Consider the following 21,342-nt stretch of genomic DNA (forward strand, 5'->3'; position numbering starts at 1 on the left):
TACACTTTTGTCTGTAGACATTCTGCAGACACTTGTCTACAAACGTGAATTTTCATTAGTGTATAGACAGTCTATAGAGCACCTGTAGACTCAGACATTTTATAGACAAGTATATAAAAGTGTATGGCCACAAGTCTATAGACTTATGGCCAGACTGTCTATAGACAAGTCTAAACAAATGTCTATAGACAGTCTACAGACATTTCTCCATAGACAGTTTATAGATATTTATCTATAGACATTCTATAGACTTCATTTTACAAAAGTAGAGCTTTATAAGCCTATACACTATTGTCTATAGGCATTCTGCAGACATTTGTCTGCAAACGTGTTTTCATTAATCTACAGAAAGTCTATAGAAAGTCTATAGACCCAGACTTTTTTTTATAGACTAGTCTATAAAAAGTGTATGGTCATAAGTCTATAGACTAGTCTAAAGAAATATCTATAGACAGTCTATAGACTTCATAGACAAATGTCTATAGACTGTCTATAGATCACCCGCCGTGGTTGCTCAGTGGCTATGGTGTTAGGCTGCTGAGCACGAGGTCGCGGGATCGAATCCCGGCCACGGCGGCCGCATTTCGATGGGGGCGAAATGCGAAAACACCCGTGTACTTAGATTTAGGTGCACGTTAAAGAACCCCAGGTGGTCGAAATTTCCGGAGTCCTCCACTACGGCGTGCCTCATAATCAGAAAGTGGTTTTGGCACGTAAAACCCCATAATTTTATTTTTTTTGTCTATAGATTTTCTATAAAAATTTTGTAAGGGTGATTTCGCGTTTTACGTTTAGCACAAAACGTGTGCTTATATCCGCATAGTTCTGTACGACGTGCACATTTGTACAATCAAATTTATTTAGGTATCTCAGAGGAACGAAGTACGCGCGTTCGCGTAAACACTTACTCGTAGTGGAACTGTGCGTGTGTATAGTATAGGTAGAAATGACGTGTTTGAAGTTTCATTTACGGGAGAAACAGACTGCTTTTATAAAATCCATTTTAAAGGTTTTCTATTGGATCCTCACTGCGGCCCCAATGCAGTGCGTTGATTCTCAGCAGAGTAAACGCACTCTACTGAACAGCACGTGAAGTGTTGAAGATTGAGATTAATATAGGAGAAGCAGTTGCTCAAGTAAAATAAGCAGCTAGAACTGATTTAAGTGTCAGAGTGTGCTTTTGCACTGAGAGCGATAGCAGGAAACTTGAGCAGCAGCAGCTATGCGAGGCTTACTCACCATCGTCGAGGGTCTTGACGAGCACCTCGCGTGACATGGGACCGGTGCCCTTGCCAGTGAAGGCCTGGATGGCCACACTGTAGGACATGGAGAGCCGCAGGTTGGTTAGGTGTATCTCCTGGCGCTGGTGCGGGTTGTGCACCTCCACCGTTTTGTGGTAATGCTGCTCGTTCGAGCCGGCCGGCCGGTACGTGATGTAGTAGCCCTTCAGGTGGCCGTTCCAGTCCTCCTCTTTAGGCGGCTGTAAACAGAGTTCCCCGTCGTCACTCATACACGAAGAACGAATCTGCCGTGTCGTTGAGAATCTGCAGCGCTGTACTATAATGTCACGACCACTCGCGATGACAAGGTCGTGCGAATGATGTTCCGAGATAATCCTCAGGCGCCTGTATACGTCCGCGAAAACCAAATTCTAAGCCCTTTCCATTGGTGGGTCCAAACGGGGGTAGGAAGGTCTGCCCCCCTCCTCTGTGAGACATGCCGATTGACGGTGTTTAGCGTGCAGCTAGCCCCTTGCCCCTCCCTCCAGACTCTGCATGCATTATTATGCCCCGCTGTACTTTCTGGAGGCTACCTTAAATACTTAAAAAAATTGTACTGGAGGTTTTATGTCGTCGACCGCTAGCTGCACAACTGTTACTCCTCGACCCGATCAAAGCGCGTCATGTTGAGCGGTCAGCAATGGAGCCTTTGCACCTAACTTGACAAGCCAAAAATTTATTTATTAGATGCGATGATATATATTGGGTACAGAGCCTCAGTTTCATCCATTACGTGTTCCTGAAAACTTTGTCTAACACCGTTCGATTTGGCAACAGCGAATTACAATTCGCCGTCACGATGACCGATTCATAAGCAAGTACCAGATGCGCTAGCTGCTAAATGTTTATAGCGAAGCTCTAGGAGTGTGACAGAAATACGTTATACGCGTGATAAAAGACTAAATGCGAATATGTGAGGTACGTGTCATGTAAACGCAGGCAATATACGGTGGTGGCATGTTGTATGCAGGGAAAAAGGAATGTATGATAAGAAACAAGTGCTTCGTGGTTGCGACAGAAAATGGGGGATACTAAGTGATGAGCGACGCATTGGGTGGTCGCTGAGAAAACTCTGGGGCCTCGACTTCGTTGTAGCCTTACCTTTACTAGATATAGCATGCAGATCTGGCACCGCCCAAACGCGCTCCCTCAGTGTCATGAAATGAAGCAAAATAACAAGAAAACACAATATCAGCCGCGGGCTCTCTAAGTGCCCAGCGGCGCTTTGACGAACCATGGGCACAATTCCGGAAGAACATAAGTTATCATTGAGGGTAGGTGTGCCTCATGAATGTCTCGGAGTAGAGAGAGGGAAACGAGGGTAGCAACGATTAAACTGAATTTTGCATAAATAAATAATCCTGAAATATTTTTATAGGAACACTATAGAGGAAAGCTAAGTTAAAGATTTGTATATTACGCTTTTGTAGGGACACCGATAACGTCCGTTTTACCGTGCGCGCGGAGTTAGTAGCCTAGAAAAGGAGCAATAACGAAAGGCGAAAGATAGTGATAGCAAGGCATTCGACAATTATACAAGGTAATGTTCGTAGTTTTATCGGCCGTATAAATTGCAGTAGATATTCTCTTAATAAGCAAATTAAGCAGGGTGACACGCACGCGCAGGCAAACGTGAACAGATCTCACTCGGTGACCACCATCACTTGCCGTCACAACATGCGAAGGGCGCCGGCAGCGGGGAGCGAACGCTTCGTACAGCCTCTCACTTTACCGCGTCTCGGAAACTTGAAATTACGCGACCTCCAATACTAGGCGCGCGAGAACACAGCCCTCATTAGGCCACCAGCCATCTTGGTTCGCGCTCAAACTTTGCACCCGCCGCAGACAACTTCAACGTATGGCGCGCGGGCCGCGTTTGCGCTCAGTCGCGCGGAGGGCCATGGGCAGTGGTGACCGGGCCAAAGCAGGAGGCGCACGTTCTCCTCCTCTAAAGCACGCGTGATCACATGAACTCCAACACTGGGCCTGCGGCAAGACAAGGCACTGCAAGCGCGCCTCAAGTGCGCATATTCACCCTGGCACGCATTCTCTAGCAGCCACAGCATACGGCGCGCGGGACACAATAGGGTCTTATCGCACTTGAACTTAATACGAAACATCACGGCGACAACAACGGCGAAATTCGACTGGAGTATTCGTATAATGGCTATTGCAAGAAAACAATAGCAACAACTTGATTTGGGCGAGTTGGTTCATATTGAGTAAAACTTCAAGCAGCACGAAGAAGACGAAGACAACAATCGAAAACACACACAACAGGACGAGCGCTGTTGTGGCGAGGTGGCGATATACGGCAATGTACCTTGAAGCTCTCACATCAACTTTCCCTGATGTCGTGCATTCGGACAGCGTCTGCTCTGGAGTGAGTGTCATAGATTACTATATCGCATAGCAAAGAAACCAATCAACCTAGCGAGTTTTGAAAATTGCACAGAGAAGGTTGAAACACGGGAAAGTAATTTGAAATTATTGCCGTGACACTGACGTACCGGCTCTGCGGTTCTTGCGCTATATATATACATGAGGAAAAAATTGCTCTTCATTTTCTCGGCTAGTAGCGAACCATTTTTCCGCGAGGTAAATAAAAAGAGAATATCGAAAGAATACTTCACGATTTCTAAATGCTCTAGCGCTGCTCTTTAGTGCCCCATCAAACCCACGTGCTTCCGGAATATTAGCGCAAAAATGCTAGTCACATATTGTATAGTACTTTGGATGAGAGGCAAAGGATCATCACGGTTCTTTTGCTGTGCTGTCTTTACATCTCCTTGGTCAGACCTTCTCTTGCTTAATTTAGTTCTTGTCACCTTGCCGTTGGGAGCGGCGAATAAAGACTGGTCTTCGATTAAAAAAAAAAAAAAAAACGCTATAAGGGCTAGGGGCAAAACTGATCTGAGAAGGTTGATGATCTTGCGACAGAAGCCTGCCAATGAGTTAATTCTGCATGCTTCAAGTATTTGGCATGTTTGCAAGTCATACTATCTTGGCTAATGCAAGAATAGAATGTCCGACCTACTGATGCCGGTGGCAGCCTATAGAACACAAGAACGCGCACACCATTCACCGTGATGGTCGTTTCAAAGGAATATTGCTGTAGGACAAAGTACACCGCACTCACTGACAGTTCTGCTTGTAACGCATGGTCTTTGTGGTGGCACGGGAGCTAAAACATGCAGATTCGGAGAAAACACTGGCGCTAACGTTCACGACACGTGCACATACACGTGCCATTTTCATGGTGGTCACGTAAACAGATACACCAAAAAGCAAAATCTGTTTCTGAAGAGGCGTTCTGCCAGTGCTCAATTGTCATCGTGATTCAAGCAAAATGGTGCCAACGGAGTATGTGTACCCCCTCGTTGGCAGAAACGCTACAAGATTCACCCAAACGCAGAGCCTGTATGCGCTGTGTCGCGACTCACGCGGGGGAACTGTTCATGCAGTCAGATGAAATGCCAGCATGCATCAGAAATGCCTTCAATCAGGATTGAAGAAGGTCAGATTCGATGAAGTCAGTTTTGATAAAAAGAAATATCCATTGTTAAAACACTCAACCACCGTCTCTTTAAAGTCCTCTGTAAACGCAGGGCGAAAGACCAGTGGACCGTGTGTAGTACACACGACCGCGGGAGCGAGGAAAGCGCGAGGCAAGGGGACCAGCAAACCAGTGCGGTACGAGAAGTCATGAACACTCGTCCGAGCGTTCAATAAATCGATAGCCGAGCGCTGCCTGGCACGGTGCAGGGTTTGTTTTTTTGGGGGGGAAGAGCGTGAACACTCCGCTTTCGGGGCACCAGCAGAGGCACGCGGATAACTCACAATGCATCACGCAAGCGCGGCGGCGTCGCGAGCACGCCACTGTAATGATAGTGCGCAGAGCCTCAATACGTGCCACGTGCCCTCAGGGTACCTCCCTCCTGGCTACCGCGAAACGGCGCAAACAAAAGGGGGAGGTGGGGGTTGCACATTTTAACTCGGCATTAAACAAATGTTGCTTCGTCGGCGTTCTGATAACACGCAACATGTCAACGCCCCCCCGTCTTAGCGGCCACTTCTTTATCCCCGATTCCTCTGCACTAACGTATGAATGGGCCGTTGAAGGAAATAAGCATTTGCCGAGCTTCTCGGGTTGGACGGTAAGTGCATCGCCACATTCGTTCTGATGATTTATGTTTTACTCGACGGTTCTGCCCGAATTGTCTGCCGACTCGAGCATATATTATAATAATTTGCTTACCGGTAAGTGATTCGAACAAGAAACAGAGCGTCACGTTATGACATTGCAAGATTGGAGTTGTGGTTTTGCGGAAAAAGTTACGCACCTACTATCTGCAGACCAATGAGATTCTTTTTACTGATTTATTCATTTTGCTTTAGGTAAGCAGCTAGACATAACGACATAAAGAAGAAGGTAATACAGTAGTCTGCTGGGCTTCTAGGAAATCGAGATCAGGACTGGGGCGCTATAATATAAAGCTATTCCAAACTTTTCTATTCCAATTCCGCAATCAGTCCTCCGCGATTGGTCAAAAACTTTTCTGGACCACCCCTACTTCGCCTGCCTGTCACGCGATGTCACGAAAACCGCGATAGCTCCCCATCTTATATGACGTGAGCACACTGATTATGCAAGATTGGAAAGAACAAAAGAAAAATAGTTATTTATGATAGGACGCTTTATCACCGTTAGCCCTCAGCTATTCGTCAAAAGTTTTCGGGGACCCCCACTTCACCTGCCTGTCACGCGGTGTCACAAAACCGCGAAAACTCACACGTCAAAGTGACGTGTACGCGTTAAAGATGCATTAATATGCCGAACAAAACTGGATTTTGTTCTGAATAGCGGTAGACTGCCCCGTTCCGAAAGCAATAAAAGATGGCTGCCGCCGATAGCTCAGGCACTGGCAACTCGCACCTGCCGGAGAGCATGGGTTTATTTGCATACAATAAAGCTTTTTTCGTGGCCGTGTAACGTTTTCTAGCACTTTCGCCATGTTTACGACCTCGTTCTGCCAGCTTTTCTTTGATGAGGATTCGTTTTAGCGGCATTCTTAACTTTCCATTCCTTGCCGTCGCGATTTTCGACCAGCCACCGCAAGCTAAGTAAGGGAAAGCGGACCAATCACAGACGCCGGCACCCCCCTCTTCATCCGGTTATCGATTTTCAGTGCACTGGCTCGGCCCCATCGAATGCCTCTCCCCTTGAACGTGCTCCTCGCCTCTTGTCAGCCAATTAGATAAGACAAGCCGCTCAGTGTAGGCAATGTTATTTGTTTTTAAAGCAAAGAAAAGTGACCTCCTATAAACGAGGAGAGCGTTTGATTGGTCTGCTCAGACAACCCTGCGGGTCACTGCCCGATGCTTGCTTCGGCGGTTACACAAGTTTGACGACAGGAGATTGGAATAAAAACATATTGGAATAGTTTTACGTTATAGGGGCCCAGGATGAACTACGTTGTAAAAAAGCGCTGCGAATAATTTATGGATATGGTTTGGCAATACAATGCCCACCATCTCCAAAACCATCTACTCAAGGCATTCAATTTGTCTGCGGCTTTGTTCGATGGCCATTCACGATAAACGCAGTCTTCTGAATGCGCGGCGGCAACCGTCTCTGTCTCAGCGACGGCGACAGTGACGTGTTCTGCGGAATGCATTAAGTGGCGCTGTACTTGGTAAGGTTCCTAAGTTTTGTTTAACATCCAGAAAGCCACTGACGCACCGTATTTTCGGGATTCACTGCAATTATTAAGGTTGAAATTTAATTTCCTTGTAAGGTTTTCGCCTATTCTTTCTTTACTTCTTGACTTGTGTAATCCGTTCGGACAGCTGGTATCTGAATGAAGTGCCTTCTTGTAATCTATGAAGGTAATAGGTTGGTTATGTTCCACAGACCTCAATTACCTGATCGATGACATGGACATTATCAATCGTTGAATCTCCCTTTCTAAAGCAATCCTGTTCCTGCCGTGATCAAATTCAAAATTACCTTAGTATGGGCATGCATTGTATATTAGCGAAAGGCAGCTACTGGGCTTAAAATTTTTTTTCAGTTCTTTAATATCTCCTCTCTTATAAATTATATATGTTGGCATTCCTTGAATTGCCTGGTACACTTGAAGTCAATGAGGCATCGTGCATAAAGCATCCCAAGTTTTTCGAGTACATTATTCTCGCCATCGCTTTATCCGATCGACTGTTGATTCATTTTGTTCCGTCGTTATTCCACTGGACATATCTTGCAAAGTCTTTCAAGCATCAACCCTGGTCAGACACGGAACTTGAGTTGCTTCTTTGAAACCACGTACAGACGTGGCTGTTTTGGGCACTCGACATTAAAGTATTTAATTACTCTGGCGCCTTAATTACGACACGAAAATTACTAATAATGTTGCCCTGTTTATCCTTCATTGCATTTATATCGTTCCTTCTTGCTTGCACCGTCATTTGCTTTTTGGTAGTGTTTCCAGTGTTATAATTTCGAATGTCACTTATTTTCGGCTTGCCGTTATATTTTGACAGTTCAGCCAATCCGACCTTATCCCTGAGTTTAGACTTGCGTGTTCTGCCATTTTCTTATTACGTTCTTTGTTGCGTGGAAGGGATCGCCTGGTTAGTGTCTTAGTGCTTTACCTTTAACATCAAAGTGACATCTTAAATTATTTTCGTTAAGGTCTCATTCATTAACTGCATGATATGCTAATCCCTCTATTCTAAACCACCATATTTGTTCGCGAGCGCCAGACTGAATTCACCTGCTTTGCCGCATAATGCTGCTAGGTTGACCTGTTTTCTTCCCGACTAACTTTACTCTTCTTTTTTCTTCAAACTGAGAGCAATCCAGGGCCTCTAACCTGCGATAACTACCCTTCAGCCTACCTAACCTGTCAACATCCTGCACAATGCTGGTGCCGGCATACAGTATGGAAACTATTTCATTTGTCGTTTCCCCGCGGGGGCTTATGCGGGTTCAGTTCCTGCTACTGCAGTTGTGGAGGAAGGTATTCATTATATGAAAATCAATTTCTTTTCGTGCACTCTATGTACCAACGTACCATACATGGTTGTAAAGCACCGGCGTTTGTGCTAAAAGCAACTTCAATTCTGCGCCTTCAGGTTAAATTTGAAAGGTCCACTGCCGCAGTCGCTGGCACAGGGTCGTGTATCACTTCAGGCATGCATGCCTCGACTGCCAGAACATTTTATTTTTTAATTCGTGGCTCTGATGTTCTGACATATGTATCAACAAACCTAACAAACAGTGAAGCCAAGGGAAGCATACGAGAAATTAATTTTTTTTCTTACTGTTATATGTACTGTATTAGAAATGTAGGTAAAATTTGCAGTAAGATGCATAGTCTTAATAAAGGAAAACGAAAATAAAGGCGGAAGACAACACCTGGGAGCCGAACTCACAATCTCCGCATGGCGCGTTCGACACTACTGAGCTACCGTGTGTGGCGGCTGTCCCTTCGTGCGCTTTGGTCGATTATTTCAGGAGGCCTAACGTCCCGAAGCAAGACTAGGTCTGTCATAGACACTGCAGTGGGGTGCCCAGGCTTAGCTTCTAACATCGCACGGGGTTGTTGAACGTGCACCTAAATATAAATAAGCAAGCGTTCTTGCATTTTTGCGAAATGCGGTCGCCGCGGCTGGGTATCGGACCCACGGCCACGTGCTCAGAAGGTCGTATCCACTAAGCCACCGCGACGGCTTCGTTCAGTTTATTTGCTGACGCATGCCAAACCTAGCCCTGCGAAGAAGAAGAAAGCATTTGTGGGGCCCTGATGGCGTCCCACACGTAAATTGGAAATCTCCATAATAAGGTTACGCTGCCGCACCCCACAATTAAACTTTCACCTATACGGCCCGGTCCGTCCTTTCTGTGTCCTACCTGCCAGGAACCTGAAAATATTGAGCGCTTTCCACTAGCGTGTCGGAGATTTAGAAATCAGAGGAATAAATCCGAATTTTCATTCTGAAAATTGGGCGTTTCTTTAGCTATTCCAAATATCCTCTCCTTCGGAGCTTCTTCATTTGGCTTTAGCCACAAAAACATCTGCGTGGCCATTTGCGACTATCTCTGTGACAGAAGAAGGCTACCATGTTAATTTTCAAAATCAATAATTGGATAGCTCATTAAATCACTGACTGTGTGTTCGAAATTATTCTAATACCAAAAAAAGCCCAGAAAATTGTTGTTTATATACCATTACAATTATTTTTATTTCTGTATCTGCCAGGTAAATCTATTTCCTAATTATCATAAACAGTATACCTGACCATGACTTGCTTTTTCGTTTAGGGTTTTCTCGCTTCCCCTTCCCTTTAAGCTTTAACCGCCGGCTTCTTGGCCAATCCCCCGTAATGGGTAGGCGGCACAAGTGAGCCACAAGTGAGGCACAAGTAAGAAACAAGCAAGCAAGCTTTCAGCCCCTGAGTTGGTATATGCCAAAGACTTTAAGATCATCATCATCATCATCATCATCATCATCATCATCATCATCATCATCATCATCATCATCATCATCATCATCATCATCATCATCGTTATGCATACCCAGCAACCAGTGATTGTGAAGAAGCTTATATCGCGCGGTGCGTGGCGATACTCCTTGAATGTTAGCCAGTGCCACTGACTAACGTGCGAGCGGATGGTAATTTCATACGTAGATGCCATAAACTACGTGATCCTAGAAGCAGGTAACTGGCGGATAAACCGTTGTAGGTTGGCTCAAATTATCAAGGCAGTCAGAATCCAAACCGTCGCTATGCAGTGAGCCAGAAGAATAAGAGGAACAGAGAGGAGCTTCATCTTTAGTAACAACCATATGAAGTGAACCGACAGGGAAACCAAGAAAATCATGGAAACATTACGGCCTTATTGCTATTTGAAATTAGAATTCATTATGAATCAGGGTTAAATTTGCGATAAGCTTCATGTTCGTAGTGAACTGAAAAGGAAAAGAAAATGAAAGAATAGACAAATTGCCGCTGAAGTTCCTGCATTATGATATCTCTCTGCGCCAACTTAATACGTCTCACAGAACAATATTCTCACATTCTCGTTTTCTTCGTGTGTAGCATAATATTTAAAATGATAATCTTTTTGCTTCGTTAACTTTCGTTTCACTATAATGTTGCCAAGCGGCGAGCATCTGGAGTCGATACATTGCCTATAGCTAAAATTTTCTAACAGTCGCCAATCTAGAAACGGAAAAGTTAACGAGTATGATTAAAGATATAAGAACCTATTCGGCCAACTTACGCTCGGTTGGCTAAAAGCCGCGTTCCTGCTATCGATCATGGCGTTTCAGCGTACACTAATTAGCGCTTTCAATTAGGAGCGGAACCATCGATGCGAGGCATGCGAAAAGAAATGCCATTGATTCTTTCGCACTTTAAGCGACCACCGAACGATTTTACTTCCCGGAAAGCAAACTAAAATGGGTGCGATGAAAGAGTGCTTCAAGAATTCCGTTGCAAGTCTTGGAAAATTAGTGTAACAAAAATAAGGAAGATTGCCGAAGGAGTCCGAGCGAAGAGAACAAGATACGTCGCATACAATCTTGATGCGACGGGTATGCTCACTCTTGGCACTTTCGCATTTCCATGGTTACGAAGTTCCAACAACTGTTTTACTATTTTCTTTTCCCGCGTGCGCGAATTGGTGCCTCCTATTGCGCGACGGAAAGCTTCATTGTTTGCTTCGCGACGGCGTCACAAATCGGGCCTCTAAGCACAGTTTATGAGCTGTCAAATGTAGCAGCAGAAGCAGATATCTTTAAATGTCGAGTCTGTTTTCCTACAAAACAAGAATGGACGTTGATGTAGCGTCTTTGGTTCGACTTCTCTTTCGACGCTGGTTCGATTTCCGTTTTCAACGAAAAAAACAACAACAATAATAAAGCCAGCAGAATCCAGCGCTTCCTCTGTATCTGAACTCATTTACTTGCTCCTCCAATCTCAGCCAACGCCTAGAAATGTTTTCAAAGCTCCTGCAACCCTCTTTTAGCTGTATCCTACACGACGAAAAAAGGACAGCGGTGATGACGGCATGAGAAGAAAGATGATGGCGAGGACGTAACAATGACGATGGTATACGACGACTACGACGACGATGATATTATGACTACGACGGCAGCGACATGTTGACGACGACAGCGACCAGACGACGGCGCAGCTTCGGCGGGATGACTCGAGTGGTGTCGCAGTAAAATCTTGCGCGCGTTATCGGTACCCTACGCTAAATACACGACGCACGGATCGCGGCACAAGAACGAACCCCGTAATGCGGCGGAATGGACGGATGGACGGAGCAAACCCTGTTTTTCGAACGCTTAACAACTGTCGCATTAAAATGAGAAGAAACGTGGCTCTTTTCCAAGGTTGTATGGATACGTCTAAAACGGCACTACCCTAAGTCCTATATTCTATTAGTCAGCATTCAAAATAATCAAAGGCTGCGTTGTTCTTTCGAATATCAAAATATTGTGATGTATCCGCCAGCATAAAAATTTCACCTGGCAGCGCCGCGCTCAAATCGAGGAGGCCCATTTTTTTTCTTTTCAACGCCGTCTTTTCGTGATGGCACAGTAGACTGTGCAGCGGAATGCTTATAATGCCAACTCTTCAGAAAAAAAAAAAAAGAATCAGGAAGAACGGCGAAGAAAACAAGGGAAAACGTTGATGGAAAGTCCTACAGCTTTTATCGCGGGTCTACAAAATAAGAACGTTCCCAAAAAACTTGTTCGTTAACACATGCAGTATCTTGAAAGCAGAAGCAAAAAGTAAAAAAAAGAAATGACAGAAGTAGAGACTTTGCGACAACAGTTCGTGACAAAACGGGAAGAAATCGGCCCAAGTCCGTACGATGTCTTTCAATTTCTGGACTTCCGTTCTTGCATCTCTCTCTCTCTCTCTCTCTCTCTCTCATGCGCGTTTGCTCCAAGCAAAGGAGAAAGGCCGATAGGGGCCAGTCAACGTTGATTTTGTGCTTGCAAACCTTAACCAGAGGTACAAAAAGACGACGTTTATTCAATTCAAGGCTTGATAAACCCCAGACGTTGATGTTGTAAGAAAACTTGTGAGGCCGCTTTCAGTTTCAAAATTTCAGCACTCGACTTCTTCACTCGCTCTCTACAGGAGTTTATGTGCGAGAAAGTTTCCAAAAAGTCCAGATATTAGGCCGCAAATGACCCTCTTCTTGGTTGAGGACCCTGTGCCTTCCGCGACGCTGTCATCAGGACATTCGAAACACCCTTCCGCTCTAACATTCCGTTCTATGCTTTATATAAGTTTAAAACTAACCAACGCGGGTACTGTCGTGTCTATGGCGATCAGCGTACGATGCTGTCGTAGTATAGCATCACGCCAAAGTCATGAGGGGAGCACATAATTGCCAAGCAGATGGGGCTCTTTCGATCCCTTGTGCGACACAGCGCCAGGCATGGTTTGGTCAGACAGTTGGTCAGCCTCGTGCTGTTTTGGGGAATAGGGCACGAAAGACGACGTAACGACGCTCCTCTCGTGCTGTTGTTATGCGTTTTGTAGTCCTCATTTTATTTGTTCCCTAGTTCCCTAGATGCTACCATCCTCACCGTGAACATTTTGTGGAGAAGAGGCAAGAACTTCATTTACAACAGAATCAATGCAAGCTGCGAAAAGTAAAATGGATTCGCTGTTGCTCCTGTGGTGACAGTGCAAAAAGTTGGTATACCGCTGTTAGTAGAGAATTGCGGCAATTGCACAGCTTGAGGCCGTTATATCGACCCTGCGATTTTTTCTGTTTTCGCGTGCTTTCCAACCTTCATATACATTTGAGGCTTAAAGGGAATGATAAACAATTTTCATGGCACCAATTTCTTTCTTTTTTGTTTAGTGCAAAGGAAAGCTTACCAGTCAGAGTGTCTAATCATGAAGTCGTAACGCGGAAAACGCCGTGGGACATTTTTTATCAGAATCTTTCGACCTGCTGTGAGGATGCAGTCGTTCGCTGAAGGCATGCTGAAAACAGTGGTAGGTGAGCGCGATAGCGACTATACGCCGGCATTTTTCGGAGGCAGACGACAAGTGCTGCCGTAGCTGTGAGAAAGTAATATTTTGTTTATCAAGCCGATGTTCCTGCGACTCAGGTTTTCCCAAGTGTTAATATTTCTACAATAATTGCTACGTATTTTCGTGGTCTCCTGTTCAACTGCTTTGGTTATTAACCAGTCAAGGGTGTTTTTTAGCCAAGCGAATTTAATTTCTCGAATGCGAATCGACGCTTTTCCACGTGATACGCAGTTCAGCGTGTTGCCGTAGCCAGGCGTGTGCTAATATTGAAGTGCCGCCACTCATTTACGGCACAACTATTCGATTGCATCTTGTGTCTCACAGGGAGACCCCACCACTCTAGGTACTTACTCCCTAGCTCGCGCGGGTACAACAGCATGTGTGCCGCCATGCATTGTGGGACACATGTGCCGCTCGTAAGCGTGCACTTATTTTATTTCGTAATACGCATAGAATAGAACGCAATCATCTAATAATATACGAATTGCAATTTTAAGCAATAAGTGCGCTGAACTTAATAACAGCTGACTTACGCACAGTTATTTCATATAGTACATCTGGAGTGCCAAGATTTCACCGCCAGGTCGCGCCACTGACTGTTTTTTTACTCATTTTGAGGTCTTTTTTTACTGGGGCAACTATAGAATGGGTTCAGACTAGGAAGACACTTAGAGGATAATATGTTTGTACTAACTCAGTGCATAGAGATTTCAGTAGCTCAGAATATAACTTTATGAATAGCATTTCTTAATATTAAGGTATATTCTCAAGCACGATGGCATAGATGACGATTTTGTGGAGTTTCTGAGGGATACAGATATACATATGGACACCGAGTACAAATTGTGTGGGAACGCCGAAAATGTAATGAACTGGTGGGAATTCATCAAGGATTGAAGCAAGGATGTCCTCTGTCTCCATTGTCGTTCACGCTTTATGTTAAGGGTATAGAAAGACGACTGGAAAACAGTCAGTCAGCGTTTGATTGATCATACATACGTAATGGAAAAATGGTACAAGAGAAGGTCCCCGGACCGATGCATGCGGACAATGCAAAATATTCACAGACACTTGAGAATACGTATGGAAACGCAGCGACAAATCTAGGCCTTAAGTTTAGCACAGAGAAATCGGGAATTATGATCTTCAATCCAGAGATGAGTAATTACGTGGTGTCGATTCACCAGCAAGTCATACACATAGTCAAGCAATATAAATACCTCGGCGTATACATAAACGAAAGAAAGCCTTACTCAAGCACCCACCAAGATAATCTCAAAATAAAGGGGAAGCGGAATGCAGCAATAATGAAACATAGATCACTTTGAGACCACAATAAGTATGAGGTCGTGCATGGAATTTAGAAAGGAGTAATGGTGCCAGGGACAGCGCTCGCAAATGCCATTCTGTACTTCAAGTCGAATATCTTGTCGGGGCTGGAAGTTAAGCAAAGATGGGTATGCCGGCTGGCTTTGGGAGCCCACGGCAAAACTACAGATGAGGCAGTGCAGGGTGACATGCGTTGGGCCACGTCTGAAGTAACAGAATTGCGGAGCAAAATTAGCTAGCAAAATCAGGAACTTGGATGAAAATAAATGGGCGGCTAAAGTGCAGAAGTATCTCCCCTGAAAAACGTGGACACAGAATGGCAGAAGAGGCCAAGAAAGTTGGCAACCAAGCACAGGGTGTAATTGAAAGTGTAAGTAGACAACCAGGAGTCATCATAAAGAAAGTGCGAGAAACATATACCATGAATTGGATACAAAGAATGGAAACAAAAAAGACGGTGGGGATTTACAAGAATATGAAGAAATTAGAAGGAAAAATCTGTACGATAACACGAAGGGGAGTGCCTTACTATTTGAGGCTCGAGCTGGTTGCCTAAGGACAAAAACATACCGGAGCAAATATTCGCAACTATATGAGACATGCGTATGCTGCAGCAAAAATCAGGGACCACTCAGCACATCCTAACGCAATGCGAAGGCATTCCCTCAGTGAGACCCGTAGGTAACGTACACCTTCCAGAAGCGCTTGGATTTAAAGTGTACGGAAGCATCAACCGGTCAGCAGTCGAGATAAGCAAGGTACGTTCGGAGTATTGGTGGAAAAAAAGCAGGGAAGGAATTGATACGACCGTACCGTTACAGGCATAGGTAGCGCTAGAAGGTAGACAGCGATGTTTTGAGGAAGGGAAAAAAGATGAAACAGATGTATACAAAAATGCTAGAATGAAAAGCATGTATAGCGTACCTGAGTAACTCAGGCAGGCTGGGTAACTATTTCCGACCGCCTCGTTTCAAAGGACATGTTAATAAATCATCATCATCATCATCATCATGACACTTTCTTTGCTGATTAAAAATTATATCATCATCATCATCGTCATCAGCCTGGTTACGCCCACTGCAGGGCAAAGGCCTCTCCCATACTGCTCCAACTACCCCGGTCATGTACTAATCGTGGCCATGTTGTCTCTGCAAACTTCTTAATCTAATCCGCCTACCTAACTTTTTGCCGTCCCCTGCTACGCTTCCCTTCCCTTGGAATCCAGTCCGTAACCTCGTCATTACATGTCCTGCCCATGCCCATTTCTTTTTCTTGATTTCAACTATATGTTGAATTCCAATGGCGGAGTCGGAGCAAGTTTTTCTGCTCATTTCGGAGCAAGTTTGTTCCAATGGCAGAGTGAGGGCGGGAGTAAGGTGTTCCAATGAGAGAGTCGGAGGGGATTCAGAGCGGGAGTCACTCCGTGGAGCAGAAAAAGCTGCTCCGCCAAAATCGGCGGAGTGGACCGGAACTCTGCGTGACCCATTTCCTTTACCACGTTTGTCCGCTGGGAGGCGCCACCGGTCACGACTCGCGAGGAAGCAAAAGCTGTTGCACGCTTGGCGAGATATCCATTCCGCACTTTTAAATAAACAACAGGTGAACGGCGCTGAAGAGACAAGTGACCGGTGCGGCGGTGCTGGAAGCAAACAGCGGAAGAAAATGACAACACGCAAGGTATCCTGGGTAACTCGGTGATAGAACTTCCGCTTCCGCCTTGCTCCGGCGGCGCAGGTTGTGTTCCATTCGCGGATCTGGAGGCGTTGCTCTGCGCCAGAGTCGAGTGCTCGCTCGCGGAGTCCGTCGGCTGCTCCGACTCCGCCATTGGAATTCAACATAAGATGTCATTAACTCGCGTTTGTTCCCTCCCCCAATCTGCTCTTTTCTTATCCCTTAACGTTACATCTATCAGTCTTCTTTCCATAGCTCGTTGCGTCGTCCTCAATTTAAGTAGAACCTTTTTCGTAAGCCTCCAGGTTTCTGCCCCGTAGGTGAGTACTGGTAAGACACAGCTGTGATACACTTTTCTCTTGAGGGATAATGGCAACCTGCTGTTCATGATCTGAGAATGCCTGCCAAACGCACCCCAGCCCATTCTTATTCTTCAAGATTATTTCAGTCTCATGATCCGGATCCGCGGTCACTACCTGTCCTAAGTACATGTATTCCCTTACCACTTCCAGTGCCTCGCTACCTATCGTAAACTGCTGTTCTCTTCCGAGACTGTTAAACATTACTTTAGTTTTCTGCAGATTAATTTTTAGACCCACCCTTCTGCTTTGCCTCTCCAGGTCAGTGAGCATGCATTGCAATTGGTCCCCTGAGTTACTAAGCAAGGCAATATCATCAGCGAATCGCAAGTTACTAAGGTATTCTCCATTAACTTTTATCCCAAATTCTTCCCAATCCATGTCTCTGAATACCTCCTGTAAACACGCTGTGAATAGCATTGGAGAGATTGTATCTCTCTGCCTGACGCCTTTCTTTATTGGGATTTTGTTGCTTTCTTTATGGAGGACTACGGTGGCTGTGGAGCCGCTATAGATATCTTTCATTATTTTTACATACGGCTCGTCTACACCCTGATTCCGTAATGCCTCCATGACTGCTGCGCTTTCGACAGAATCAAACGCATTCTCGTAATCAATGAAAGCTACATATAAGGGTTGGTTATATTCAGTACATTTCTCTATCACCTGATTGATAGTGTGAATATGGTCTATTGTTGAGTAGCCTTTACGGAATCCTGCCTGGTCCCTTGGTTGACAGAAGTCTAAGGTGTTCCTGATTCTATTTGCGATTCCCTTAGTAAATACTTTGTAAGCAACGGACCGTAAGCTGATCGATCTATAATTTTTCAAGTCTTTGGCGTCCTCTTTCTTATGGATTAGGATTATGTTAGCGTTCTTCCAAGATTCCAGTACGCTCGAAGTCATGAGGCATTGCGTATACAGGGTGGCCAGTTTCTCTAGAAGAATCTGCCCACCATCCTTCAACAAATCTGCTGTTACCCGATCCTCCCCAGCTGCCTTCCCCCTTTGCATAGCTCCCAAGGCTTTCTTTACTTCTTCCGGCGTTACTTGTGGGATTTCAAAGTCATCTAGACTATTCTCTCTTCCATTATCGTCGTGGGTGCCACTGGTACTGTACAAATCTCTATAGAACTCCTCAGCCACTTGAACTATCTCATCCATATTAGTAATGATATTGCCTGCTTTGTCTCTTAACGCATACATCTGATTCTTGCCAATTCCTAGTTTCTTCTTCACTGCTTTTAGGCTTCCTCCGTTCCTGAGAGCATGTTTAATTCTATCCATATTATACTTCCTCATGTCAGCTGTCTTACGCTTGTTGATTAACTTCGAAAGTTCTGCCAGTTCTATTCTAGCTGTAGGGTTAGAGGCTTTCATACATTGGCGTTTCTTGATCAGATCTTTCGTCTCCTGCGATAGCTTGCCGGTATCCTGTCTAACGGAGTTACCACCGACTTCTATTGCACACTCCTTAATAATGCCCACAAGATTGTCGTTCATTGCTTCAACACTAAGGTCCTCTTCCTGAGTCAAAGCCGAATACCTGTTTTGTAGCTTGATCTGGAATTCCTCTATTTTCCCTCTTACCGCTAACTCATTGATCGGCTTCTTATGTACCAGTTTCTTCCGTTCCCTCGTCAAGTCTAGGCTAATTCGAGTTCTTACCATCCTATTGTCACTGCAGCACACTTTGCCGAGCACGTCCACATCTTGTATGATGCCAAGGTTAGCGCAGAGTATAAAGTCTATTTCATTTCTAGTCTCGCCATTCGGGCTCCTCCACGTCCATTTTCGGCTATACCGCTTGCGGAAGAAGGTATTCATTATCCGTATATTATTATGTTCTGCAAACTCCACTAATAACTCTCCCCTGCTATTCCTAGAGCCTATGCCATATCCCCCCACTGACTTGTCTCCAGCCTGCTTCTTGCCTACCCTGGCATTGAAGTCGCCCATCAGTATAGTGTATTTTGTTTTGACTTTACCCATCACCGATTCCACGTCTTCATAGAAGCTTTCGACTTCTTGGTCATCATGACTGGATGTAGGGGCGTAGACCTGTACGACCTTCAATTTGTACCTCTTGTTAAGTTTCACCAGAAGGCCTGCCACCCTCTCGTTAATGCTATAGAATTCCTGTATGTTACCAGCTATATCCTTATTAATCAGGAATCCGACTCCTAGTTCTCGTCTCTCCGCTAAGCCCCGGTAGCACTGGAAGTGCCCGCTTTTTAGCACTGTATATGCTCCTTTTGTCCTCCCCGTCCTCAACTCTCTCTGTAAATAAGTGAAATAAATGTTTACCACCACCACCACCTAACTTCACTGAGTCCTATTATATCCCATTTACTGCCCTCTAATTCCTGTGCACTGCTAGACTCGCCTCACTAGATAACGTTCTAGCGTTAAACGTTGCCAGGTTCAGATTCCAATGGCGGCCTGTCCGGATTATGATTATAAAATTATAAATCCTACTTAAATTAGGAAAAGCGTGCTGGATTCTGTCACTATAAATCATGGTCATTTCATTTCCATGAACGTCTCACAACATATGCTGGCCGGTTGTCAGTCCCTTGAATTTGTTAAGCTGAAAAATATTTTTCTACGTTAAAAAGAAAGCATATGCATCTATTTGCTTCGTGGTAAACCATTGTTGAGGAGTGTTTACAGCTACAGGAGTCACTCAAGTATGGGTCCTATTTGGAGGCGAAAGCCTTTCTAGGCTCATGGTGAAGTTTGTGTCAGCATACCTGACCGCCGGAGTGCCCGCCGAAACGTCATCATGCCATATTGAGACAGATTAAAGACAGATTCAAGAATGAAAAATCACTGATAGTGATAGTGAATGATCACGTCATAATAGAGATTGATAGAGGTTAATAATGACTAGTAATGACTAATAATGAATACTAATGACTTGTAATGACTACTAATGACTCCGAAATGACAATATGTCTAACGACGGCTTGTAATTACCCCAATTGATTAGAAATGACTAGAAATATCTAGTAATGAGTAACAATGACTAAAATTACTACTAATGACTTGTAATGACTGCTAATAACTACGAAATGACCACTTTGTCTAACGACGGCTTGTAATGACCACAATTGATTACAAATGCGTAAAATGCTTATTAGTGAACAGTAATGACTAATAATGACTCAAGTGACTTGTAATGACTAGTCATGACTATGAAATGACCAATCTGTCTAACGACAACTTGTAACGACTACAATTGATTATAAATGACCAAAAATGCTTAGTAGTGAGCAGTGATGACTAATAATGACTGAAATGACTTGCAATGAGTAGTAATGGCTACGAAATGACCAATATGTCTCACAACAACTTGTAACGACTACAATTCATTAGAAATGACTAAAAATGCTTAGTAAGGGCCGGTAATGGTTTATAATGACGGAAATGACTTGTAATGACTACTAATGACTAGGATATGACCAAGATGTCTAACAACGGCTTCTAATGACCACAATTGATTACAAATGACTAAAAATGCTTAGTAGTGAGCAGTAATGACTAAAAGAAAGAAGAGAAGGAGAAGAGGTAAAGATAAAGGTGAGAATGATAAGAGGAGGAAAAGTAGGCTTTCGCCGTTCACCTCTAAAGAGAGATCTTAAGAGACCCTGTAATTTTTTCGCTGACACTTAGCCACGGACTCAACAGAAATCGATAAATGTGTTGTGACGTTACGTCAACCTTTCGGCACCAAAAACAACACAAAGACCGCTGTCACTCGTACACAAGGACCCAGCTTAACTGATTGTGACTGAAATAGATATTCCTACTTAGCACAACGCCAATGCTATTTAGGCGCCGAAAATGCGTGACAGCACTGAATAAGTGGTAGGTTTAGCACATGTGAACGAAAAAAAACACATAAATAAATAGTTGCGAGCCCACATGACATGAATATACAACGCTGTTGAAGGTTTGGAGATCACATTACTTCTGCGAAAGTGAGGTCGGAAAAATCTCACCTCCCAAGATATCTTGATGGAGTTCGGACCGGTCGGGCGAGCTGTTATATTCAGTGGCGGGCTTGCAGGACCTACAAAAAAGAAAAGTTGTTTTTTTCTAATTTTTATACGGCATACCAAAAATTAACAGCAGCAAGATGCAAAAGGAAACGAACAAGAGCACCCAATAAAAGTGACATCACAAGCTCTAATTAAATAACGCAAGCAGCCATGGAAAACGTTTTGTGCTCTAATATTAATTCAATGAGTAAATTTTTTTAAGCAAAGATAATGAAACAAAGAATGCCACCAAACAAGACAAAGAGTTCAGAGGAAAGTGGAGAATGGAAGTGATCAACAGCCACTAAACGAGAAAAGTCGTTTTTGCCCCTGACGAAGTGGGCAAGACCCTTTGTCGGAACGCTTCCCTTGTTCGGCAACTGTTGACCATAAGATACCCTCAGTTTTCTCAGCGTTTCTGGCCTTGTCTTGCGAAGGCGACAGCATTTATTCGGCTACCATACCCTGTACTATCTGTCTATATGGCCTCGATATAGATGTCCGCGTAAAAGGAATAAAGAAAATCTGACCCCCTACGAGGAATCGAAACCGGGCCTGCATCCAACACGGTAAGCAAGTACA

At 44.4% G+C, this 21,342-nt stretch overlaps 1 protein-coding gene across 1 annotated transcript in view; it reads right to left on the minus strand.

Annotated features, from left to right (window-relative positions):
• LOC126545824 (cell adhesion molecule Dscam1-like) overlaps positions 1-21,342 on the minus strand; it is a 710,777-nt gene that overhangs the window by 76,709 nt on the left and 612,726 nt on the right. The window contains exons 11-12 of the mRNA XM_055061988.2: positions 20,722-20,792; positions 1,240-1,480 (exon numbers count right to left, since the gene is read on the minus strand). Coding sequence (XP_054917963.2) covers positions 1,240-1,480; positions 20,722-20,792 — 312 coding nt within the window. The remainder of the gene's footprint in view (positions 1-1,239; positions 1,481-20,721; positions 20,793-21,342) is intronic.

This window comes from Dermacentor andersoni, chromosome 1, assembly GCF_023375885.2.
Source record: "Dermacentor andersoni chromosome 1, qqDerAnde1_hic_scaffold, whole genome shotgun sequence".
NCBI classification, from domain to species: domain Eukaryota; kingdom Metazoa; phylum Arthropoda; class Arachnida; order Ixodida; family Ixodidae; genus Dermacentor; species Dermacentor andersoni.